The following is a 26968-nucleotide window of genomic DNA, read 5'->3' on the forward strand; positions in this document are numbered from 1 at the left end:
CTTTCCAATTTTAATTTTGTTCGCAGGATTTCTTTCTTAGGGTAAGCGTGTCAGCTCTGTCATTAAAACTGATTTTTTTAAAAATATCAAAACAAAAATGGTCATATTATTAATAAATTCTATTTTTAATGGCTTACATTGAGTCAAAACATAAAACAAAATACAGCAAAATAAAAAAAGGAGGGCATGGGGTGTTATTTAAAACCAGAAAAGACAAATTGTACAAAAGTATAGTCAACTATTTACACAATAGTTTTCCTCTTAGCACATTAAAAAATGGTATGGCTCAAATTAGACAAAAAAATAACAAAGTCAATGAAATGACAACAAATTGAGTGCATGAAATTGCTAATGTTTTTGTTAAAAAAAATACAAAAAAAGCTTATCTTTAAAGATATGTTCAATACCAAATGATACAATCAGTAATATCTTTTCAACTCCCACAATCAACTTTATGAATTATAAACCCATAATCCGCTTTTTTGGTTAAAATGTTTAAAAACTAAAAAAAGCATGACGATTTTAGCAATTGGATGGAACGGTTGTGTGTAAAACTTTTTTTAAAAGCAAGGGTTAAAAAATAAAAGGAAAATAAAATAAAAAATAATAAAATAAAACAAAATAAAAAATAATAAAATAAAAAATAAAAATAAAATACTATAAAATAAAATGAAACAAAATAAAATACGATGAAAAAAATAAAACAAAATAAAATACAATAAAATAAAACAAAATACAATAAAATAAAACAAAATACAATAAAATAAAACAAAATACAATAAAATAAAACAAAATACAATAAAATAAAACAAAATAAAAAACAAACAAAAAAAATACTTTTTATTTGGCATAAAACTGGTCCCGGCTACGTTTTGTCAGAAGGCGACTGGTCCCCATTGCGCTCCTCGTCGTCCTTGTTTTCGGGAGGACGGTCGTGCGTCCCCAAATGGACCTCCATTTGCACGCGAGTGGCGAAACGTTCTCCGCAAATGGGACACCTGCGGGCGCTGTGCGTCATCATGTGACGCGTCAAGTATTCCTGCAGCCCGAACCTTTTGTCGCAGACGCAACAGGCGAAGGCTTTGGATCCCGTGTGCTTGACCATGTGACGCCTCAGACCGCCGATCGAAACGTACGTCTTGTCGCAGATCAGGCAGCGATTGGCGGCGGGTTTCCATACCGCCGGCGGCGGCGGGACCGCTTCCGCTTGGGGAATCCGGGGAGGACGGATACGTCCTTTCTTGACGCTCTTCTTCTTGTTTACCTTGGCCTTTTTTTTCCGTTGGGATGAAGACGACGAGACGCGTTGGGCCAGATCGCGGTCGCTGTCTGAGGTCGGAGGCCCCGCCTTCGAGCGGCCTGTGACACCAAAAGACATCAAATTGGAAATTAAAAAAAATAAATAAAAGTGGTGTCAAAGTGGTGGCCCGGGGGCCAAATCTGGCCCGCCACATCATTTTTTGTGGCCCGGGAAAGTCAATCATGACTTTCTGTTCTAGGATCAAATTCAAATGAAGAGTATATATGTATATTCCATTATTCCTGATTTTTCCCCTTTTAAATCAATAATAATCCATTTTTAATCCATTTTTTTGTGTTTTTAGTTCAAAAATGATTTGAAAAAATCGAAAAAATATATATAAAAAAGCTTTTATAGACATTGTTTTAGATCTATAAAAACTAAAATCTTCCTAACCATTAACTCCCATTTCTTCCACCAGGGGGAATTACCACACCATATTTTCAGGACTATATGACGCACCACATTTAAAGGCGCAATCTCAACAACATGTGCAATTTCTGTATTTGACACACACACACACAAGACGCACATTTTTAAAGACAGTCAAACATACACGCTAAAAACACGTTTTAAAAAAGGCAACCTTAGCAAAACTGAGTTGTCTTATACTTTATTCCGCCATTTTACAATGTACTCACATCCTCATCATCATCGTCATCACCCCACCCAAATCCATCAAAGTCCTCATTTTCCGTGTCGGAATTGAACAATTGTGCAAAAGATTCATCAAAAACGCCGGGTTCCTTCTCTTCATCATCAGAGTCACTCCCATTGCCGTTTGGCTCCACCCCCACGATGGCGGCTTTGGCAAAAGCCCGAAGGACACTCCCGGCCGACACGTTGGCCCAAGCGGCCACAATCCATTGGCAGATAGTAGCGTAACTCACCCGTTTGTCCATAAATCCGTGTTCGCCACCAATCATCCAATGTTCCCATTTAGCTCGCAACTTAGCTTTAAAAGCCCGTTTGACGCCGATGTCCAAGGGTTGAAGTTCTTTGGTCAATCCTCGGGGAATGACCACCAGTTCCGAGTTCATGTCCATCACGTGATTCGCCACCTCGACCGAGAGATGACCAGGCATGGAATCGCAAATTAAAAGTGACGGCGACCCATCGGGTCTCTCCACGTACACCTGACGTAGCCAATCTCTCATTTTGTCTTGGTCCATCCAGCCATTTTGGTTTGTCTTGACCACAACGCCATCTGGAAAGACTTCTTGCAATGGTGTTTTTTGCTTAAAAATGACCATGGGCGGTAGTTTTTGTCCATTAGCGTGACAACCGAGAACGACGGTAAAAGATACCGTTTTTCTTATAGCTAGCGTAGCGGTCCCGTTTTTGACCGGGATGTCAAAGGTCAGCGGTACCTCGTCCATGTTGGTTATGTTGTGAGGTTGCATGAGTTTGTCGTTTATCTTCTTGGCGCAGGACGAGCGGAAATCGGCCATCTTTTCCGCGCCGTCGGCCGCGAGTATTTGCGGCACGCTATTCCACGTTTTGATCGATAGGTGGTGCCGTTTCATAAATCGAAAGCACCAAGACGGACCTCCTTGGAAATGTTGGATTTTCAGTTCTTCCGCCAACGCTTTGGCCCGCAGACGAATGGTCACCGTGGAGACGTTTCTCCCGACCGCTCTCACGTCCAGAATCCATTGTTCCAATTGTGTTTCCAATTCGGGCCAGCGGGCCTTGTGTCCGCGGAAGCTGAGTTTCTGTTTCTTGGCCCGTCGAAGTTTGTTCTCTTGCTTCCTCCAGTTGCGAATCATGGATTCGTTGACGTGAAATTCCCTGGCGGCCGCTCGATTGCCGTGTTCCATTGCGTGATTGATGGCTTGCACTTTGAATTGGGCTTGGTAAGCGTGCCTCTTTGTATCGATCATTTCCGGCAGGGGGCCTTAAGAAAACACAACCAAAATTGTTTTTGGTAGAAAGCACATGCCCACACTGTATAATGGTGCCTGGTAGGGGGAGTGCCAAAATGCGCAAGGGTGTCAGACTCGGGTTGCGTCTCGGGTCAAAGTCAACTTGATTTCATGTGGGTTGGACCATTTTAGATAGAATATTTGGAGTTATTCTTTTGATAAAAGGATTAAAAGAATTGGATTAAAAGCGCTGAATATTCTGTTTCTTTAAAGCTTGAAAGCAATGTTTATTTTAGATTTTTTTAAAAATATGTTTTTAGATTTTACAAAATAATTTTTGAACCAAAAAAATGGATTAAAAAGGGGGAAAATTGAAAATTTAATATATATTGGACAATATATATATATATATATATATATATATATATATATATATATATATATATATATATATATATATATATATATATATATATATATATATATATATATATATTAGATATAATATTTAGATTTATTGTTTTTAATAAATGGATTAAAGGAACGGGATTAAAAACTCTAAATATTCAATTTTTTATAGATCGAAAACCCTTTTTTAAATATATTTTTAGATTTTACAAAACTATTTTTGAACTAAAAACTGAAAAAATGGATTTAAAAATGACAATTATTGATTTGAAAGGGGGAAATGAGGACATTTAATGTACATCTCTACTCTTCATTTGAATTTGATTCCAAAACAGAAAGTCAGCACTCATGCTCGACTTTACCGGGCCGCACAAAATGATGCGGCGGGCCAGATTTGGCCCCCGGGCCACCACTTTGACACATGCTTTAGCGTCTTCTTACACACACCACCTCTGCATGCCTTTTTAGTCCGCCTTATCGTCGTGAAAATACGGTAATTAGGATCCTAGTGGAAATTGGCACCAAAACAATTAATCATTAAAAAAAGTAAAATACATGCAAATGAGCACCAACCAAGAAAGTCATGCAAAAAAAGCCCCTAAAATGAGTGATGTCGGGTTATTGAATTTACCTATGGTTTCCATTTTGGTCTTCAGAATCAGCTGCCGCCGCTCTTCTGCTCCGCCGTCCACACCGGAACACTCGCCGGCGTCCAATCCCGAGCGCCGCTCCTCGCCGTTCTGACCTCGTCGGTAGCTTTTCGACGACGACGGTCCGTCCGCGGACGCTGGGTTTTCCGTGGCGTTTTCCCCGTTGTGTTTTTGCATGGTGTGGTTCATCAAATTGTGCTTTCGTGAAAAGCGTTTGCCGCAAATCTTACAAGCCAGACGTTTGCATTTGGCCATGTGATGGAGCATCTTGGAGCCGTTATCAAACATTTTCCCGCATTGAGGACAAATGCTGTCTTGAATTTTGAATTGATTGCGCCAGCTGTCCTTGTCCGGCATGTGAAGTCGCAGATGTTTCTTCAAATTATGTTTCCTGGTGAATTTTTGCTCGCAAAACTGGCAGGTCAAAGTCGGCTCGTTTGTGTGCTGTCGAAGGTGACCTTTCAAAGCCGTTTTCGACTCAAATATTTGTTGACATACCGAGCACTGGAAATCCGTGTCTTTTACATTTTGAGCCTTCTTTTTGGCTTCCACGCCATCGCATAAATTGGACGGGACGGCAAATTCGTCATCGTCGTCTTCCTGCTTGATAAAATCCTTTAAGAAGTATTTTCGGGCAGCAGGGGGCGCTATTTTGACTTCTGGTGCGTGTGTTGACATGTGATTTTTTAACCCCTTTTTGCTGTAAAAGGTCTTCTCGCATTGCGGGCAGTTAAAGTCGTCAAAGTCTCGGCGTGGCTTGGCGTTGTCGTCCTCCTCCTGGCCGTTTTCAAAGGTTACCGTGACGATTTGGCCGAGATGGCCACTTTGGACCAGCTGGTGGGTTTCTCCCGTGGAAGGGACGGCGGCGTCTTTCCGGATGGTCATGGCGGCGGCGCGCCTGGCGTCTTTTCTGGCCACGTGTCTGTCGTCGTCGTCGCTGTCGTAGGTTTCGGAGGATCCCGACGATTTGAAGTCGGCTTCCGACAACGGGGCGAAGAGGCTTTCCGGTTCCGATGGGAGGTTTTCTTCGTATTCGGGCAGAAAGGCGGTGGCGTTGTCATTGTTTTCTTCCGTTGGAGGGGCTTCCAAGAGTGGAGGAAAGTGGTCGTTTTGGGTACTGCACTCCAATTCCTCTTTTTCTTTTTTGATCAACTGAAGGGCTTCGTCTTGTTTTATTCCTAAAATGCACAAAAAGGGGGAAAAATTTAAAAACATGCACTTTTGAAACTAACAGGAAAATTCCTGATATTCTTACTTTAAAACCATGTGTCAAAGTGGCGGCCCGGGGGCCAAATCTGGCCCGCCGCATCATTTTGTGCGGCCCGAAAAAGTCAATCATGTAAATCTGTTTTAGGATCAAATTCAAATGAAGACCATAGATATATATTACATTTCCTCCTTTACCCTCTTTTTAATCAATAATGGTCATTATTTATTATTTTTTTCAGTTTTTAGTTCAAAAATAATTTTGTAAAACCTAAAAATATAATAAATAAAAGCTCAAATAAATGTTTTTTAGCATCGATATTTAGCGAGGGGAAAAAACAGTGGTTAAAAAACAAAACATCTCTAAAAATGTATTCTAAAATAACATAGTATTTTCATGACTATAAGGCGCACATAAAAGTCTTCAATTATAATCCAGTGCACCTTGTATATGGACCAATCCAAAAATAAATAAATGTATGTACAACGGAACTCAGTTTTGCCTCCATTGCCTTTTTAAAAACGTGTTTTAGTGTGTTTGCCGTCATCCTGGGTGTGTTGACAAAACTACTATATCCCAGCAGTCCGGAAATAGCGTCTGGGGCTGCTTCCGTAGCGCTAATATGGTTCGATATCCATAAATAATATATACATATGCCATGCCCGGCTGCGTCTGAAACAGGGGTCGGGAACCTTTTTGACTAAGAGAGCCATAAACAATTCATATTTTCAAACATAAAGTAAAAATACATGAATATGTGAGTATTTATTATTCATTTCACCACTTTGAAAGTAAAAAGTCTGAATTCTTTTGAGAACAATATTTCACTGAAAATATGGTATTTATACATTTTACAAAATGCTATTTGATCTATTTCAATTAGATCCTAAAACATAACCTTGTCAATAATTATTTTGTCGGGCCGCACAAAATGATGCGGCGGGCCAGATTTTTGCCCCCGAACTGCCGCTTTGACACCTGTGTTCTAATTGGTCAGTTGGCCCTTTATAATTTGGTTGCTAGGCAACTTAAGTGAGTGGAATATTTGTGGTTTGAAGTTGAGGCCACAAATGGCAAATTCATTGGCATTCTTTCTTCCTAAATACTACATTTGTTTTTTGTTTTGTTTCCGGCTCCTCCCAGTTGAAATGGAATGGACGTCTACTGCCATAATAAAGTATTTTTATTCATATTTTCCATCTTTTGGACGTCATAAACCGCAATTACTAAAAAATCGAAACCATCCACGTGATTAAACGCCATTACTAACTAAACATTCTAAACCATCCACCTTATAAAACGCAAATACTAAACATTCTAAGCCAACACTTTGTGTCGTATAATGTTTAAAGTCCGAGACATTGGACTTTATTGTGAAATAAACAAAAATACTAACGTTTTAGCAGGCGAACACGAAGCTCAGCGACGGCGTCCACAAGCTCGCTTTCTCGTCTTTCGTGCTCTTCTCTGCTTCGATTAAGTTTCTCCTCGTAGTCTTCGATTGTTACCTCGAAAAGTTTATATATCTCGTCGGCGGCAAGGTTCAGTCGCTCCTTCATTAATTCTTTCAACATTTTGACTTATTACAAGTCGAAAGTAGAGGATAAAAAATCGTTGCTCACTTTGCAATGGCCACACGAGTGCTTTGTTTTCTTCGGCGGATAATGGCGGTGGGGGGATACATGTAAGTGAATTACCGCCCTCTGCTGGCAAGGAGTGTAACATGTCGATTAGTGTTTTCCTCCTCGTTGTCCTTTTATTTACAAAAATAATGTGAATAATATAATAAGATGCTATTTGTACACTATCGACTGGGGAAAAAGACGATTTATGAAACTTTTAGGCACCCAAAACGAACCCCTAAAAAAGAACAACGTGTGCATTTCAATGAACTTACGGAAATTGTGGTCTTCACTCTGTAAATCGGATGCTGCCCCTGGACACCGTAGCAAGGTGACTTTTTCAAGACAAAGATGGTTTCTGTGCATGAAGCGGTAACACCAAGAAGGTCCTCCAGCAAATTCTGTGATATTCATCTCCCTGGCAACCTCCGCAGCCTGTATACGTAACTGCGCCGTGGAGAGGAATATCCCTGCAGACAATTGTTCCATTAGCCAGGCAGAAAGTTGCTTCTCCAGCTGTGGCCATCTTGCTTTATTCCCACGATTGGCTTTCTTGCTTTTGTCCATTGCATTGAGAGAAACCTCTGCTTTTCGCCAATCCCTCACGAGTTTCTCGCTGACTCCAAAAGTCTTTCCCGCAGCTCGGTTACTGTTCTCGTTTGCATAGTTGACCACTTGCAGCTTGAAAGCGGCGGAATAGGATTTTCTTTTAGTGGACATTTTGGTGGGTTCAGGCTGTCTGAGAATGTCTGTTTACGGTAGTTTGTTTTTAGCGCTACAGGAAGAGCATGTACCGGTAGTTGATATAAGTGTACAGCGCTCTCTCGTGGCTGGCTGTATGTGGGTTAATGTGGAAAAAAATTACAAAGTTTAATGAGAACAAGGTGCTGGAGCAGTCAAATTGTGAAGACGTGGGGTTTATAGCTTGAAAATTATAATTGTATTGTAATTTATGAGTTAGCATTTGCATGTCTGCATGTGACGTTTTCTGTGATGTCATTTCCGACTTGTTTCGTGGCTAGGAAAATATACCTCCCCTTCTGGCCGGTTTCTGAACTGCTTCCTACACTTTTAATCAATAGTCCAAACACAAAGCCAGCATTTGAAACTAATTAATTAAAATTAGGAGCTATTACACAATTTTCTATATAAGTATGCATTCTTTTCTACTCAAAACCTAAACAGAAAACTTACATATATTAAAGAATTAACCTTATCACTTATTTTTGTATGAATGCAGTCACATTGAATAAATGACTATGAAATGAGGGGAAAAAATGACTGATTTTGGTTTAATTTCTTTCAGCAGTTAAATTATGATATCCTAAATATATTTTTGCTCTATAAATACTTAAGTCAGATATAACCTAGTGGTCATCTGTAGTTTTACATTTTTGGCATTAAGACGACAAAAAAAGCAAGGCAAGTACACAAATCTTTTCCATTTTTTTATTGACATTTTTGGACGATTTCTTCTCCAGTGTCATCCGTAACTCTTCACACCTCAATTGCATAACTTTCCATGGAAGCTAGGAAGCGACAAACGTAGCAATGACGTTGGGCGTGTATTAACTTTTTGCTCTCCGGAGGAAAGTAAAAAAAATTTAAAAAAAAAAAAAATCGGACAGACCTCACCTCCTCACCCTGTTTGTACCTTCCTAGTCTTTAAGGCTGATGTATTAAAAAAAAAAAAAAAAAAAAAGAAAAAGGGTCATTGCTGTTGAACAGAAAATCTGCCTAGCAACTGGAAGACAAATGGGATTGGGGCACTGACCCCCGAAAAATGTGAACGAGATGACAGTTGACAAGAAGCTTTCATTTTCTTTTCATTTTTTCATTTTTATTTCTTCATTTTTTTTGAAGTGTGTGATGTTCAATGTGCCAGAGTTGTGGTACTAGTGTTTTATCTTTTTATTTTTATTTTTTTTAAAGGACTTTGCATTATCTCAAGAGCGTCTGGCAGTTTAGTGTCAACGTGAACGATAAGGCGACGAGGTGTCACGAGAAAATGGACGCACGATTGACAAATACTTCCACGCTAGAGTACTAGGGGGGAGGAGTCCCACTAACGAGAGTCTCCGCCCCTTCCCAAAACTTGCCAAGGCAACTCTTGATTTAAAAAGGGCAGCTCTACCAAAAATATGACAAAACAAAATACCAGGCTTTTTCTTTCTTTTCCTCTCTTATTTGACAGTTGAGTGAAAACTGAAGATCTTTGACGGGGTCAGGTTGCAAATGTTTTCCTTTAAAAGCGTTTAGGCCCCCAGGGAGAGGCCTTGGCGGCGGCGGACACCGGGGCGCCGAAGCTGGGGAAGTCCTCGGAGCTGCTCATGTCAGGAGCCTAATTTAATTGTTACCACAAAAAAAAATAGTTAAACAAAAGACATTTCTAATTTGTAACCTATTCACTATGTATTATGGTATTTAAAATGTTTACCGTATTTTCACGACTATAAGGCGCACATAAACATCTTAAATATTTACCAAAATTGGCAGTGCGCCTTTTATATGGGCCAAAACTAAAATTGCTATAATAGCAGTCGTTACTGACACTGCGCCTTTAAATGCCATGTGCCGTATAGTCGTGAAAATATTGGGTATTTCCAAGTGAATTCTCACCTTCTCGTTACCGGTGGTCCACGGAGCCTCCCTCACGACGAAGCCTTTGGAAGGGCCGCGAGATTCATCGGCAGCCGCGTGGCCGCCCCCAGAGGGTCTTATGTACGCCATTTTTGCCTCATTCTCAACAACGTCTGCCAGCTGAAACACAAGTCACATCAGTATCTGTTTTTCACAAAACAAAAAAGGGGAAAATGGCACTTACAAATTCTTCCTCAAGATTAAGAAGGTGGTCAATAGCTTCATCCACAAGCTCGGGGCGACCAGTCACCGTCACCAAGTTGGGGTCGGCGGCTCCGCTCTGAGGAAACCTGAGATCAACCTGGCCAGAAAAAACAAAAGCACAAAAACTATTTTAGAATGTTGTAATTTAACATTGGATTAAAAATGACAATAATTGATTTAAAAAGGGGGAAAATCGGGAAATTGAATATACATCTATACTCTTAATTTAATCCTAAAACAGAGAGTCGGCACTCATCATTGACTTTACTGGGCCGCACAAAATGATGCGGCGGGCCAGTTTTGGCCCCCGGGCCGCCACTTACTGACCTTGAACTCATCCATGATGCGGCGGATGCCCTTTCCACGCGCGCCGATGATTCTGGCGTGAACCCTGCTGTCCAGAGTAATGTCCTCAGAGATCATCTCCTCCAACTCCCCTACGATGGCCTGGATGGCTTCGCCTGCTGCTATGGCTTTGTGCTCATACCCTGTAATGGTAATCTGGTCCTATGGATACAACACAATTCACATCATCCATAAGATTAGTAGTTGCAACCAAAATTTAAAATAACTAAATAAACAAGTCCGAAATAATGACTTATTTGGGTCTTTTGCAGAGAAAATGCACCTTATGGAGAAGCACTAAATATTTGGAAATACTCAGTTTCTGGGTGTGATGACAAAGCCTATGTCCGACAACTACTACAAGTACAAGTACAACAACTACAAGTACTACAACTACAAGGACAACTATTACAAGTAGAACTACAAGTAAAAGTACTACAACTAAAAGGACAACTATTACAAGTAGAACTACAAGTAAAAGTACTACAACTACGAGTACTACAACTACAAGTAAAAGTACTACAAATAAAAGTACACCAAGTACTACAAGTAAAAGTACTACAACAAGTACTACGACAAGTACTACGACCAGTACTTCAAAAAGTACTACGACAAGTACTACAAGTAAAAGTACTATGACAAGTACTACAACAAGTACTACAAGTAAAAGTACTACGACAAGGACTACAAGTAAAAGTACTACGACAAGGACTACAAGTAAAAGTACTATGACAAGTACTACGACAAGTACTACAAGTAAAAGTACTATGACAAGTACTATAAGTACTACAAGTACTACGACAAGTACTATAAGTACTACAAGTACTACGACAAGTACTATAAGTAATACAAGTACTACGACAAGTACTATAAGTACTACAAGTACTACGACAACTACAAGTACTACAAGTACAACTACAATTATCACTATTACTATAATCACGTACCTTTATCACAATTACCACTATTATCATTATCACTATTACTATTATTACGATTATTATTATTATTAATGGCAGCAAATGAGTTGAAGGTAATGAATTCCACGCGTGTGGTTAAAGTACCTGGTTTTCGTCATTCTTTTCGGGAAACTGAATGTTGACATCGTGCTCGGTGCGGATGTTGGTAATAATGGCACCCTTGCGTCCGATGATCTTGGGGTGGTATTTGGGGTCCACAGTGATGGTCAGTTTGAAGCTCCTGAGTGCCTGTACAAAAAGAAAAAAAAAAAAAAAGAAGAGTGAGGCCTTTCCCCGTCGCTCTGGAGATAAATTACGCCGAGTAGGCGGAGCCACGGACCCGATCCTCCTGCTCGGCCTGCAGCTCCTTGACGCGCTCCAACAGTCCCTCTTTGGCGCGGTCCAGGTGGTTGGCCAAGCCGGTGATGGCAATTTTATCCGACTGCTGCTCAGGAGCAGGCACTTGAATATTGACCTGTCGGGTAGAAAAAAATGTATTCCATGAGTACGGAAGTTCTAAATTAGAGATAAAATGAGGTGCCGCCAACCTCAAATTCGTCCATCATCTTGCGAATTCCGCTTCCTTTCTGCCCGATGATGTAACGATGAAGCTCAAAAGGCACTTCCACCTCGATGGTGACGGGAACCAAAGCCTGAAAGTGTCAGATTAATAAAAAAATATATATATATAAAACAAAAACAAAAACAAGGTTTATGTGTTTGTATTCGCAACCTTCAGCGCTTCTGCAGCAGCCTCGCAACGCTCCTTGCGGCCAGAGATGACAATTACGTCGCATTTCTTGGGCGCGTTGGGATCCACGGGCTCCTTCACTTCACCGTTGGCCTCGCCGTTCTCTTGGATGACCTCCGCAGCTGCTGCCGCTGCTGCTGGTGAATAAAGAAATATTATATTGAATATGTATAATTTGGCACAATATGCTGGGAATTTTGCTAGAGCAGTAGCCCATTTGTCATTACTGACTTGAAATAACCCTCAAATATACCGTATTTTCACGACTATAGGGCGCATCGCATTTAAAGGCGCAGTGTCAGTAACGAGTGCTATTTCTGTATTTGACACAAAATAGTAAAGTAAAAAATAGTAAAGGAAAATAGTAGTCGGTATACCCCATCAACTGATTTATTAGTTTTTATTGTGATAACATTTTTCGTATTGGTCCATATATAAGGCGCACTGAATTATAAGGCGCCCTGTCTATTTTAGAGAAAATTGAAGACTTTTAAGTGTGCTTTATAGTTGTGAAAATACGGTAGGTTATTTTAGACTACATTTTTAGAGATTTTTCTGTAGTTTTTTAAACTACTGTTTTTTTCCTCACTTAATATTGATGCTAAAAAAATCTTGCTGTTGAAACTATGACGTTGAAAAACTAAATCTAGGTTCGAAAACCAAAATCCAGAGACATAATTGACATCTATATTTTAACTTTAACATATAAAAGAGGTCGGAGTCAGCACAGTGATGCCTCGTATATCAAATAATTCAAATTTTAAGTGCGCCTTATAGTCGTGAAAATACGGTAGTCATTGTACTGAAAGACACGAGTTCAAAATTGAAACCAGAGTTCGATTCCCCTTACCTTGAGGGTCCTCACGATCCGGGAATTTAATGTGCACATTGTGGTCTCTGGTGATCTGCTGGATTCGGGAGCCCTTGGGACCCATGATGGAACGATGGAACTTCTGAGCGATGTTGCACTCGATGGTCACTTGGGCATCCTGCCGCCAAAAAGGACAATTTGAGCGTTGTTTTTTATGGTCATCCAAGACGAAAACGTTGCCGAACACTCACCAGGTCTTCCACGATTTCCAGCATGCGCTTTTTGGCCGCCTCCACGCATTCTTGGGCTCCCTTGAGGGTGACTTTGTCGCTCTGCGTGCCGGTGCGGGGGAAGCTGACCATCACGCCGCCGTACTCGTCGGCCAGGTCGCGCAAGACTTGGCCGCGACGAGAGACAAAGTAGCGATGGTGTTTGGGGTCCACGTTCATGGTGTCCTCGATGACATTGTCCTGTCAGGAAAGCAAAAGGTTTTAATTTAAAAAAAATCTATAAATTACATCAAATTATTCAGCTATTTTGAATTTTTTATTTTATTCCAATAGGAGAAAAGGATTGTCTATTTCACATGTGTCAAAGTGGCGGCCCGGGGGCTAAAATTGGCCCGTCACATCATTCTGTGCAATCATGATTGCCGACTTTGTTTTAGGATCAAATTAAAATGATGAGTATAGGATGTATATTCAATTTCAAGATTTTCCCCCTTTTAAATAAATATTTGCAATTTTCCATCCTTGATTTTCTTTGTTTTAAGTTCAAAAATCATTTTGAAAAATCTAATAAATAAAAATGTACTGTTTTCCACTTAAAGTTTTTTTAGGATCAAATTAAAATATAATAATAATATATATGTACATTAAATTTCCTGATTTTCCCTTTTTATATCAAGTCATTTTTTTAATCATTGTGTTTTTAGTTCAAAAATCCTTTTGTAAAATCTAAAAATATACTTAAAAATAAGCTCAAAAACAGTTTTATATCTATAAAAAAACTGAATATTCAAGGCTACAGTTATCAAACTATTCTCTATGCATAATTTCAAATTGCAAAGAACATTTCCCAGGAAAATGTTAATCCCAGATTAACATAGTAGCCCATTAGACGACTAATCACAAAAATAATTGGTGATCAACTTCCAAAATAATCCTTTCTGGCAGCCCTTCAAGTTAAAGCTTCTCAAATTGAAGTGAACGACGAACGTTGTCTGTCGTATTGGCCTTACCAAACTCTTGATGAGTTCCTCCAACTCCTTCTGGGCGTCGCGAACGGCCTCCTCCGTTCCGATGACCGTGATGAGTTCCTGGTCTTTGTCCTCGGCGGTGGGGAAGATGATCCTGGCCCCGGTGCTGTCGCGTACCTTACGGATGTTGCTTCCGCCCTTGCCGATCAGGAACTTGTGGTACTCGGGCTTGGCGCGCAGTTCGGCTGAGTGGCTCTTTGTTTGCTGATGTGTGTTGACAACATAGGAATTTTAACAACAACAACAACAACAAATCTCCCCTTTAAGATGTAATGTACCATATTTTCACGACTATAAGGCACACGTAAAAGTCTTAAATTTTCTCAAAATTAGACCAGGCACCTTATAATCATTGTATGTGGACCAATACTAAAATGCGCCTTTACATGCCATGCCCTATATAGTCGTGAAAATAGGGTAATCGATGAAATAAAGCACCTTTTCCTCAGCTAGAGCCAAAAGTTGCAGCTTGGCTTTTTCCACCTCCTCCACGGGACCCCGAATGGTGACCTTGTCGATGCCGGAACCTTCGCTGGGGAAGTGGATGTGGACGCCGCCGCACTCCTCCATGATGGAGCGCACAAAGCGGCCCTTGGAGCCGATCAAAGAGTTGTGCAGTTTGGAGGGAATGGATAATTCCAACTCGGTGATATTTGCCTTGGGAGGAGAGATTTAAGAGAGAGTTTTAGAGATATACACTCCTTCAAAATACTGGACATCTAAAACAAGGGTGTCGGATTCGGGTTGGTTGGCAGGCCGCTTTAACTTGATTTCACATGGGCCGGACCATTTTAGATAGAATATTTAGATTTTTTTTAAATGGATTAAAAGAACTGGGTTAAAAACCCTGATTATTCAGTTTTTTATAGATCTGAAACTATGATTTTTAAAATAAACTCACAGAAAAGATGGATTAAAAATGACAATTGTTGATTTAAAAAGGGGGAAAATCAGGACATTTAAAATGCATCTATGTCTATCACTTTAATTATTATAAATGGATTAAAAGTCCTGTATATTCAATATATATTTTATAGAACTAAAACAATGTTTATTCTAGCTTTTTTATAGATTTTTAGATTTTGCAAAATAATTTTTGAACTAAAAACAAAGAAAATGGATTAAAAAAAGACAATTATTGATTTTAAAAGGTGGAATATCAGATAATTTAATATCCATATCTACTCTTCATTTTAATTTGATCCTAAAACAGAAAGTCGCCTCTCATGATTTACTTTCCCGGGCCACACAAGATGATCCGGCGGGCCAAATTTGGCCCCCCAACCGCCACTTTGACACATGTAATCTAAAGAAACATCTGAATGAAAAAAGGCGGCATACCAATTCCTTTTGAATGGCCAAAATGCGCACTCTTGCAGCCTCACAGTTGGCCTTCTTGCCCGTGATGACGATCATCTCAGAGTTGCTGTTCTCGGCGGGAAGGTCAATTTTGGTGTTGGTTTCCTCACGAATCTAAAAAAAATAAAGTCATGGCAGACAACGATCAATTAAAAACATAAAAATAAAGTGGAAAAGACAACATCTTTGTTTCCTCAATTGAAAAACACTAATTTTTCTGACCCCCATAAATGTATAATTTGTTAATAAAAGCCATAATTCCCAGGAAATATCAAGCCAACATTTAATCAAGGCTACCTTTTTAATGTTTGATCCACCTTTCCCGATGATGTTCCTGTGGAATTGCTTGAAGATCGGGACAGAGACTGAAAAGCTGTTTTCCATCTGGTAAAGAAAGACACTCAAAGTTAGGATAGAAACTTTCCATTAAAATACTAAATAGTTTTTATACGTTACCATTTCAGCTACAATCTTCTGCATAAACTTGGCGCACTTTTCCACTTCAGTTCTTGGGCCCCTCAGTTGAACAATGTCACTCTTTTGCGCGGAATCGGGGAAGTTGATAATGACCTAAAAAAATGGGGGTAAAAAAAAAAGACATTTTGTTTGACACGAATGGAATCGGTTGGATAAAAAAATTAAAATAGAGTATAAGATGGTCACCTCTGGGAATTTGTCGCGCACTTCTTTAATTTTCTCCCCCTTTTGGCCAATAATGGCTCTGTGAAAACGCTGTTCGATGATCAGATCCTTTGTACGCTCGTTCTCCTGCAAAAAAAAAAGGTGTCAAAATGGCGGCCCGGAGGCCAAATGTGGCCCCGCAAAGTCAATCATGAGAGGCAACTTTCTGTTTTAGGATCAAATTCAAATGGAGAGCAGAGATGTATATTAAACTTTCTTTCCTTCATTTCGTCATATGCAGTTTCTGAGTATGATGACAATTAGGCTTTTGTCAAGTCAATGACGATGACAAAGCCTATGTCTGATTATTATAACCATCAGTAGTAGTAGTAGAAGTATTATAATCATCAGTAGTATTATAATCATCAATAGTAGTAGTAGTATTATAATCATCAGTAGTAGTAGTAGTAGTATCATAATCATCAGTAGTAGTAGTAGTAGTCGTAGTATCATAATCATCAGTAGTAGTAGTAGTAGTATCATTATCAGTAGTAGTAGTATTAGCAGTATCATTATCAGTAGTAGTAGTATTAGCAGTATCATTATCAGTAGTAGTAGTATTAGCAGTATCATTATCAGTAGTAGTAGTATTAGCAGTATCATTATCAGTAGTAGTAGTATTAGCAGTATCATTATCAGTAGTAGTAGTAGTATTAGCAGTCTCATTATCAGTAGTAGTAGTATTAGCAGTCTCTATCAGTAGTAGTAGTATTAGCAGTCTCATTATCAGTAGTACTATCATAATTATTATTAGTAGTAGTATTATCATTATCAGTATCATCATCAGTATCATCATAATGATTATTAGTAGTAGTATTATCATCATCATCATTAGTAGTATTATCATTAGTAGTATTATCATTATCATTAGTAGTATCATTATTTTCAGTACTAATATTATTATCAGTATCATTCTCATTCTCCTCATTATCATTATTATTATTATAATCTTTATAATTAGGGGTGATGTGTGGATCCAATTGCGACGAATGAAACGCATGGAAAGCCCCGAAAGGGCACTCTCACCATGCGTGACGCAAGCTCCAACAGCTCCTTCTTGGCCTCCTGGACTCCCTGGGGATCCCCCTCGATACGAATCAGGGTACTCTTCTCGTGATCGGGGGGGATACGGACGGTCACCTTGTGAAGCTCCTTGATGCGGTTGACTGTAAAAAAAATAACAGTTTCATCAATTGGATATTAGGACATCTTCTACTCATAATGAAATCCAATCATCACCAACAATGGCAAACCCAATGAGGTAAATGTAAGATGAAAAACCAGATTTATTTTGGATTTGGATTGAGTAGTAGCGTTCTTACTGTTAGCACCAGCCTTCCCAATCAGATGCCTGTGGAATTTGGGATCCACACTGATCTCAGTGTAGTCCATGCGACTTATCTGTCAATAAAAAAACTATTAAAACCACTATAAAAAGGAAACAGTATGCAAAATCCAAAGTCAATACACACCAGGTCTGCAACAATGGCTTCAATCTGGGTGTGCACCATATGCACATCTTTGGTGGGACCCTCCAGGGTTATCTTATCTTCTCCCTCAGTGAACTCAATGTGCACCTACATAGGAAAACATATCATTTTACAAAACAAGAATCCCAAAAGGAAGAACTTTGTAGGACACACCTTTGGCATTTGTTGGGTAATTTTGGCCAAGTTCTGCCCCTTTTTCCCAATGATGAAGCGATGGAGCCAAGAGGGAGCTGTTACCGAGGAAACAGTGTAACTGTTTGCCTGCAAACAAACACCATTGGTTTTTATTACAAAAACACAAAGTGAAATTCATAAAAAGCAACCTATATTATTACTAGATACAACATTTTCGACATTTTTTTTTTATAAATGGACTAAAAGATCTGTATTTAAAGCCCCGAATATTCAATTTTTATAGCTCTAAAACAATATTTATTTGAGCTTTTTTTTTTAAAATATTTTGTTAGATTTTACAAAATGATCTTTAAACTAAAAACACAGAAAAAATGGATTTAAAAATGACTATTATTGATTTAAAAGGGAGAAAATCAGGAAATGTAATATACATCTATACTCATTTGAATTTGATCTAAAACAGAAAGTCATGATTGCCTTTCCCGGGCCGCACAAAATGATGCAGCAGGCCAGATTTGGCCCCCAAGCCGCCACTTTGACACCAGTGCCATACACCAAAACAAAGAACCCAGCCTCAGAAAATCAGTGCAAATAATCCCTCGACTACAATGACCAAATTTCTTTCCAATCTCTCCAAGAATAACAATTTATAACAGAAAACCTTGGCGTTTAACTGACCTTGGCATAAACTTCGGTGAGAGCCTGACCGAGGCGGTCGGGCTCTCCGCGAAGGATGACGGTTTCTGAGCTGCTGTCAGAAGGTGGGATCTCAACTGAGACGCCAGTTTTTTCCAGGATCTCCTGCAGAGTGTTTCCCTTGGGGCCGATCACATACTTGTGCTGGGATTTCTTCACCTCCACCGCAATGGTGGTGGCATTCTTTTTCTGAGAAAAAAAAAGTACTATGTGAGAAGCCAGTCAGACTTTAAGCCAGGGTTGGGCAAACTTTTGGGCCCAGGGGGTGGCACATTGACTTTAAAAATTTGGACAAATGGGCCGGGTCAGCACAAGATAGGATACATATAAAAAAGTGCATCCGTTAACAGTACATATAAATCATAAACAGAAAATAAGGACTCAAGTATGAACATACTCATCATTAAAGCAAAAAGTATAAAGTACAAAGTCAAGTCAAAAGGAATGTATTAAGAAATATTAAAATGTAATTAAAAAAGAAAGATAGAAGGGCTATAAAACACCAAAAACGAATTAAGAGTGGACACAGGAAAAAAAATAAATCTAAGAGAATTTGGACAATGTCGGCGGGCCGGTTTAAAAAACCCAACATGTTAGCATGTTTAAAGAGTAAAAGTAAGAAAATGTTTGGGCACAAAAGCATAGAGGTCAAAATAGGGCGTCAGATTTTCAAAATAAAAGCATGATCATGTTATTTTTTTCTTATGACTGCTTTTATTTTGAAAAATCTTCAATTTGCCCACATCTACTCTAAGCACTCTTCGCCTTTAAAAAACAAAACGAAAAAAGTAAAGCCAACCTTTTCTTCATAAATCTTTTTGATCATAGCCACAGCAAGGGCCACCTGCTCCTTTTCCCCAGTAATGACGATTTCCGTCTTGTTGACGCTGGGAGGCGGCACGTTGACGCGAGCGCCCGTCTCCTGCATCAGCTCGCCGACGAGCTTGTTATAGGCGCCCGTGATAAAAGGGTGGTACACCTTGTCGATGTTTACCCTCTCCACAGCTCGCTTGTCCTGGACGGGTCAGAAGAAAAAAAATGGAGCAAAATAACGTTAGCATCACACAAAAGGATGAGCGGTGCTGGTTTTCAATGGTACCTGCTCGTCAGAAATCAACAGGATCTCGTGCTTGGCCTTCTCCAAGCCCTCCTTGGTGCCAGAGATCTTGATCTGGTTACTGGGGTCGTCGGATCTCGGGATCTGGATTTTGGTGGCGGTCTTCAGCTCCAGCTCCTGCAGCTTCTCCCCATTTTTGCCGATGACAAAGCGGTGGTGTTCCTTGGGGATGCCTACAGTAGCTGAGGCCTACAGAGGACAAAATGGAGTCATTTTAGAACATTTCTCATCAATAATATGGAGCTAACGCACACGTGTCAAAGTGACACCCTTAAGCTAAGCTGTAAAATGTCATTTGAAATGTATATTGCACACCTGAGTCTGCAGTCGGGACACAATCTCCTTGCGAGCCTTCATCACGGCGTCCATCTTGCCGGACACCATGATGGAGAGACCCTGATCTTTGGCCAAGGAGAGTTCCAGGTGGGCTCCAGTCTTGTGCATGATGTCCACACAAACCTTCCCTTGGTCTCCATCCCCAAACTGGTTGAGGTCCTTGTACTTGCGCTCTTCCAGGGGAACATGGAAAACCTGACAGAAAAAGGAAGAAAAGTGTACCATTTTCCACCATTGAAAATGTCTGGAAAAGGGAATTGAACTCCAACTATACTGTCACCATCATTGGTTTAAAGAAAAATCTGGACATTGATGCAAATGGAAAAACTATGATTGCTTAAATTCACATTACCGTATTTTCACGACTATAAGGCGCACCGCATTATAAGGCGCACCCTCAATGAATGACTTTTTTTCATATACAAGGCGCACTGGATTATAAGGCGCACTGTCTATTTTGGAGAAAATTTAACTTTTAAGTGCGCCTTATAGTGGTGAAATTACGGTAATTGCTATTGACTTCCAGGTATGAAGCACTCACTAGTTTACAGTCACCTCTAGAGCCAGCCATTGTTGATGTCTTGGATTTTTTTTTTGTATAAAATCTTGCAGTGGGGAAGGAGCTATATGAGGGAAGATTTTGTAAACTAAGATGGCATCTGCATATTTAACAGTATTGTTTCAGTTCAGGCATTTGTGTTTTTTTAATATCCGACAGTCGTGGTTTTTCGTTTTTGGTATTCAGTTTTTTTCCATATATAAGGCGCACTGGATTATAAGGCGCACTGGATTATAAGGCGCACTGTCTATTTGGGAGAAAATTTAAGACTTTTAAGTGCGCCTTATAGTCGTGAAAATACGGTACACGATTTATAGATATGATTTTGTGCCTCCCAATTCCAACCATGTTTATAGAATAGCTTTCCCTTTAGTAAGCTAGTAGCTTGCTAGCTGTTAGTTAAAAAAATCAAAATAAATTGCAAGAAATGATCAATGCCCAACCCTAATGTCTAAGAGGGTTACCTGGGTGATAACAGAAGACTTCAGAGAGCGCATTTTATTGGCCCAGGCGCTGGCCGTCTCCTGGGTCGCATCGGGCGTGGCCGCCTTCTCGGGCAACGGAGGGAAGGCATCCTTGTAGGTAGGGAGGGTGTCTTCCTCTTCCCCCCCAGTGGCCCCAGGTGCTACCACAGCGGGAGCAACGCTGGTGGCAGCGGCGGCAGCAGCGGCGGCCGCGGCGGCGGCTAATAATTCCACAAAAACAGTTAATTTGACACAGAGCTAGAATTTGACAGCAATTTGTGGACGACTCACCACCGCTTTGCTCCGGCAAGAGCCCGATGCGGTGCTCATTGAAGAGTTCCTGCGTAAGTACAGCGACTGAGCTCATAGTTGAAATCCCAACCTTAACACAGAGTCCGAGTGTGCCACTGAAACAAAAACAAAGACAAAAAAAACAATGAAAATATTCACCGAAAATGTCAGTGTCCTGTGTTCATATCTTACAGGGGGAGGAATACTATTTGAAGGCCTTTATTTCTTAAAAGAACGACATTGTATAGTAATATTTTTTTCCAGGAATAGGTTGACACAATTTTACAGTACATTTCAATAAAAGAGTATTAAAAGATTGCCGGCTGAGTAGTAGAAAAAGATTAAAGGGGAAATGACATTTTGTCCATTCTATTATGAAACAGTGTTCTTTTTATTGATAGCTATGAACTTCTGCTTGGCATGGTCTTTAATTCTGCTACAATTAAGGATGTTTAGGGAAAAAAAACATTGAATAACAGTGAATAAACTTGATATATTTTTCCAATTATACACAAGGTGATTTTTTGAAGTATAAATTTTCACCTGTCAGGTACTTTGTCAACTATTACACGTATACTACCGATGAGCTGTAGAGTTCAACTTTTAACGATTTTTTTTATTTAAATAAGTGGTCTGCTGGCTGTATTAAAGCTTCAAAGTGAGAAAGTTGTAGCTTTGTGCACAAAAAAAAACAGGTTTATCAAGGATGGACTTTGTGATTTTGGTTCACTATCTAATCTGTCATTATCAAATGTCATTGGTGGGTTGGTTAGACTACATTTTTTTGGAGTTTTACCTTATCACCACATTGTTGAAGTAAAAACACAGACTTTTTTACTTCTGTTGAAATCTTTTCGTTGACCTGAATTGAATTTTGGCGAGTATTTGTTGTTCTTGTATTGTTTATTGACACAGCACAAAGTTATTAATGTTCACTAGTTGGCATTAAAAAGTAACATTTAAATGTCCTAAAAACAGGGTGGATTTAAAACTGGTTTATTACAGTTGTTACTTTTGAAGTAGCCTAACCAGTTACTTACTAGGCTAAGAGGACAACTAGGTCAAAAGCATTAAATAGGTGTTTCCCCTTTAAATAAAATGACTAAGCAATTATCGACGCCAAACAACATGCGGCTAAAGTTCACTTTTTACAAGCATTTTGACTAAAAGTGTAAAAATACAAGTACTCACCAGCTAAATGGTCAGTTACCAGATAATCCGTCCTGTAAAGATGTAAATTCCCGTCAGCCTGCCAGCTTTTGCCTTTGGAGACATTAAAAAAAAGTAGAGATTAGCATTGTCGGAATGTTTGGCAAAATACATTACAGGTGTAAAAAGTTATTTGCCTGAGGGAAGGCGGGATATTCCTGGAATATGCTTTAGCAAATCTTTCCGTGGAATAAATACTACCAATTCAAACAAGCCTGTGCACTTCCATTTGCAAATTTTGTGGCCTTTTTATGTATGCTATGCTAGCAAGTTGGGAAGCTAGCTTTTATAAAAGGTATTACACTATTATAGTCGTCAAAATAAATGTCAATGACCCCATTTCAAACCTTGTGCTCAATTACAGTGTGCCTATAATCTCTTGTACCTGTAGTTAGGGCTGTTTTCTTGCAGAGGATAAAAACATGCCTACAACTATATTTATATGTTGTTTTTTGTTTTTTAAGACAGTCAGTAATTCACTTTTACCCACTTTAAACAGTGATATCTTCTTTAGCACAGCACAGAGATTTCATTGATGAAGGGCAGCTGAAGCTATTTTTTGTTTTTGTTTGTTTTGGAAGTGCGACAGTTGAATTGTTTTGGTAATAATTACACTATTAAGACATTATTTGATCATGTAAAAAACAGCCTTGACAAACTGAAAATGTGTAAATTGTTGTCCAAGTAATCATTACTTTTTTTAATTCAATTGAATTTTACAATATGTATCAGTACCTGAGGGAGAAATGTTTCTTTAATGTACCAATATTTTTGAAACTGTTACTTTTATGATAGTCAATAAAAAATACAGTAATTTGCCAGTTCTGCATATTACTATAAGGTGATTCATACTATACCTAGGAAAAAGTGCATATTATTTTTCCATATAATCATTTAGGTTTACTTTAATAACATGTCAGAAAAGAACCCAACTACTACTACCTTATAACACTTGTATCAATATTTTACCCTTAAAAAAATAGATTTGAGCTCCAAAGTACTTTGAAGAACGTAAAACATGAGTCACGTGTAACTTATTTCATTGGAAGCAGACGTCTACACACAAAAAGATAAATAAATCTTAAGAAGCCGCTTTGATTTACAAGTATTAAAAGTATTAAACACGTCTCGTCTCTGTCTCAACTTGATTTGACCCTCGAACATTAACGATGCAAACACTTCAAAAAGATAAATGTAAATCCCAGATTAAGGCTTTAAGCAGGTGTGTGTGTATATACGCGTGTTTGTGTGTTGTGTGTGTTTGTGTCTCCTGATTGACAGCTTCTAAACGACACTGCTAGCTAACTTGTTAGCTACCAAACGCACGCGTATTATAAGCGACATCAAACGAAAATTTCCACATCTTTGAATAACAACATGTCACCAAGTAAACAAATGTTAATCTATAAAATGAGTCCAACTATAAACATAAAACCAAAGACAGGCCGTTATATCCTTCTAATTACGCTAAAACTTGCCTTGTAGTGCAAAAAGTGACACGTAGCCACGAAAGCTATCTCGGCTAACTCCACGCCAACGTTGCGACAACCTCCCTTGTTACGTCATATAAAAATGTCAAAATAAATCGACGCTATTCACACACACGCGTGTTATAGGCTCAATTTAGTCGAAGCGGTTGTTAAGAAGTAGCAACTTAGGCTAACTTAGCATTAGCTTAGTTAGCTTCCACGACTACACTTGCGAGCTGGTTAAGTCCACGTAGGCACACTTGCTAACCGAGTGACACAAGAGTCCAGGCCAGAACACACGCCGAGGTCCAAAAAATAAGACACCGCGGTTCGATTAGCGAACTCCATCACGCCACAGTCTATAAAACCGAAGTAGCCATTCGTCCGCAACGATGCGGTGGATGTCAGCGACGTGCGAAGACAGAAGAAATGGTGAAAACACGGCCACTTACTTATTTTTTGTGTTCTCGTCTGCCCAGAAGGTGCAGAAGCAGAGATGAAATTCCACTGGCGAGGAAGGTGGGAGTGACGCATGACGAATATATACGAGCGACGCCCACCAATGGTTGGCCGCTGACGTCACGTCGGAGTCCGGTTACAAGCTTTGGAGCACCACGTCGTCGTTTCGCCGACTCCAATGACTGAAAACCGACGGATGAACGGGGAATGGTTTTGTTCCACTGCCTTTGACGGCGATAGACGTTTAACCCAGCTCAACTGGGAGGGTTGGCATGATCACTGCTAAGATATGCAAGTTGGATTAGACAGAAAAACAATAGGATTTTATTTGAAATCCATTGAAGCAAAGGATGTTTTTGACAAAAAAGGTGGTGCAACATATGTACACAGACAAAATTTATAGACAAAAAAATATATTACTGCAATAGTCATGAGTGCCGACTTTATGTTTTAGGATCAAATTCAAAGGAAGAGTATAGATGTTTATTACATTTTCCTGATTTTCCCCCTTTTGTCAATTTTTAGTCCTTGCATTTGAAATCTATTGAAGCAAATGATGTTTTGCCAAAAATGGTGGCGCAACACATGTATACAGACAAAAAAGTATATAGTGCAGTTTTACTCTGGACAGAAAAACATTGGGATTGCATTTGAAATCTATTGAAGCAAACAGTGTTTTTGACAAAAATGGTGGCGCAACACATGTATACAGACAAAATGTACAGAAAAAAATCTATATTACTGTTTGACTCTAGATTTTTTCCTGGATCCATACAGTTTAGCTTTCGCAAATTACAAAATTGGGAAATATTACAAAACTAATTAAACATGTATCTGATATTTTTGTCTCCCTGACCACGCCCCCTTTTAAACCCACAAATCAGGCAATCTCCAGGCCTGGGGTGTGGCTGCACTCCCATCAAACTCCGCCCCCAGCGCACTTCCAGAAAACATAGTGTAGATTCAGTTTAATCATTCTAATGGGCCAAGTTAGTAAAAACAGGGTGACTGTAAGGATTTCCCTGATAAAATTCATCTGACACAACACATTTGAATCCATTCAATTACTCAAGATAGGAGACGCAAATTAAATGTCAGCTCTAGAAATGATTGAGTTGAATCAGTTCATTGGCATTAAATCCGTCACTGTTGACTTACAAGAGTCTTTACATAAGTGGCCTTATTTTAGACAAACTCATATTATTTGGTTCATTTTTGTCAGTTGTTTTATGCAAAAGTACTTTGTAACTGTTGTCCATACATTCACTACATGGATATAAGTATGTAGTAGTAATACATTTTACATTGGAGTCTGTCCGTCGTTCTTAATTGTCTGCTGTTGGTCAAAAATAATGCTTCTCCATTTAACTGGAACACGTAAGAGGGAGCAAATAACTCCTCTTCTGACCTTCCTCCATTTCAAAGCTTTAAATCAAGGGTGTCGGACTCGGGTTGGTTCGCGGGCCACTTTAACGTCAACTTGATTTTTTTTTATTTTTATAAATGGATTAAAATCCCTGAATATTCCGTTTTTTATAGATCTAAAACAATGTTCATTTTATCTTTTTAAAATCTTTTTAGATTTACAAAATTATTTTTGAACTAAAAACTGAAAAAAATGATTAAAAATGACAATTATTGATTTAAAAAGCAGAAAATCAGGAAATTTAATATACATATGTATATATAGAAAGTCTGCACTCATGATTGACTTTCCCGGGCCACACAAAATGATGTGGCGGGCCATTTTTGGCCCGCGGGCCGCCACTTTGACACACGTGGTCTACATAGTGGATGTCATTAGGGAGTAGGGAATGTTTTTATCACTCCACCATGGATGTGATTATCACTCTCTCTATTCATCTATTGATTATCTGGTCAAAGGTCATGAAACACAGACACCAATCAATCAAAACCCTTAATTGTCTTATCTTATGTAAATTCAAGACATATTTTTGTCCATAAAAAGCTGTGCTTGGATAAATTTGGGGTAGAAGAAGAAGAACAGAGACGAATGGAGACCGTGGCTGGTATGGTGTCATGAATGAAGTGCGGTAAGTCATATTTTCTTTAGAATGAAAATTTAAAATATTAATTTGTAGAAATCTTGGTTTCATCTGTATAAAAACACATGGATTCTTCATACAAAACAAAATAATCTTGGGATCCTTCTTTGTTTTTATTTTTTTTACACATGATATCCTATTATGTTTTTATTAGGTTTGATTTTTAATGGTAATTACATACACAAACAAAAAATACGAACTGTTGTCACGTAGCAATAACGATGCCACTTCACAAGGGGGCGCTACTTCCCACTGGTACTAGTATGTCATCGTCTTTCATCTATTCAGAATGATTGCATAAAGTATCCCCCACCCTATTTAAAATTATCTCCTTCAAATGTACTCGTATAAAAAAAAACATTATTTCAATTAACATTGTCAGTTTTCCGAAACAATGGCTAAATTTGTCGTTAAACCTGTTGCATATCACCACGAACTTTAACCTAGTTCGATAGACCCGAAACTGGCTTGTGAGATTAGCGATTAAAGACACGTCTTGAAGGAGTTTGAAAGACTCGTATTCAATTAAAAAATAACAGTTTTGAATTTACCAATTATATTTTCACACACGTTAAATCCCCTCCTATTCAACACAGCTAATTTGAGTCGAGGATGAT

General features: G+C 39.0%; 2 protein-coding genes across 7 annotated transcripts; both read right to left on the minus strand.

Moving 5' to 3' along the window:
* Positions 1-104: 104 nt before the first annotated feature.
* LOC144197115 (uncharacterized) lies at positions 105-8032 on the minus strand. Of its 3 annotated transcripts, none has more exons than XM_077717712.1 (3): positions 7328-8032; positions 4205-5401; positions 105-1359 (listed from the first exon to the last, which is right to left on the minus strand). In XM_077717712.1, exons 1-3 carry the CDS (start codon positions 7770-7772, stop codon positions 866-868), a joined length of 2136 nt encoding a protein of 711 aa, XP_077573838.1. In that variant the 5' UTR covers positions 7773-8032; the 3' UTR covers positions 105-865. The 3 variants fall into 3 exon arrangements, with proteins under 3 accessions (XP_077573838.1, XP_077573836.1, XP_077573837.1); XM_077717710.1 differs by lacking the exon at positions 105-1359 and adding an exon at positions 1898-3197; XM_077717711.1 differs by lacking the exons at positions 105-1359; positions 7328-8032 and adding exons at positions 1898-3197; positions 6827-7110.
* Positions 8033-8487: 455 nt separating this feature from the next.
* Positions 8488-24387, minus strand: hdlbpa (high density lipoprotein binding protein a). 4 transcript variants are annotated; one of them, XM_077716733.1, is made up of 28 exons: positions 24279-24387; positions 22340-22411; positions 21149-21264; positions 20858-21078; positions 19814-20029; positions 19481-19687; positions 19181-19396; positions 18364-18570; positions 17704-17811; positions 17533-17637; positions 17383-17461; positions 17087-17226; positions 16043-16147; positions 15836-15949; positions 15677-15763; positions 15362-15493; positions 14459-14677; positions 14003-14224; positions 13014-13232; positions 12802-12940; positions 11934-12082; positions 11749-11853; positions 11541-11675; positions 11306-11449; positions 10224-10403; positions 9877-9993; positions 9672-9812; positions 8488-9393 (listed from the first exon to the last, which is right to left on the minus strand). In XM_077716733.1, exons 3-28 carry the CDS (start codon positions 21222-21224, stop codon positions 9298-9300), a joined length of 3879 nt encoding a protein of 1292 aa, XP_077572859.1. In that variant the 5' UTR covers positions 21225-21264; positions 22340-22411; positions 24279-24387; the 3' UTR covers positions 8488-9297. The 4 variants fall into 4 exon arrangements, with proteins under 4 accessions (XP_077572859.1, XP_077572858.1, XP_077572856.1 ...); XM_077716732.1 differs by having other exon boundaries at positions 11934-12085; XM_077716730.1 differs by having other exon boundaries at positions 11934-12088.
* Positions 24388-26968: the final 2581 nt, after the last annotated feature.

This window comes from Stigmatopora nigra, chromosome 5 (genome assembly GCF_051989575.1).
Source record: "Stigmatopora nigra isolate UIUO_SnigA chromosome 5, RoL_Snig_1.1, whole genome shotgun sequence".
Lineage (NCBI taxonomy): Eukaryota > Metazoa > Chordata > Actinopteri > Syngnathiformes > Syngnathidae > Stigmatopora > Stigmatopora nigra.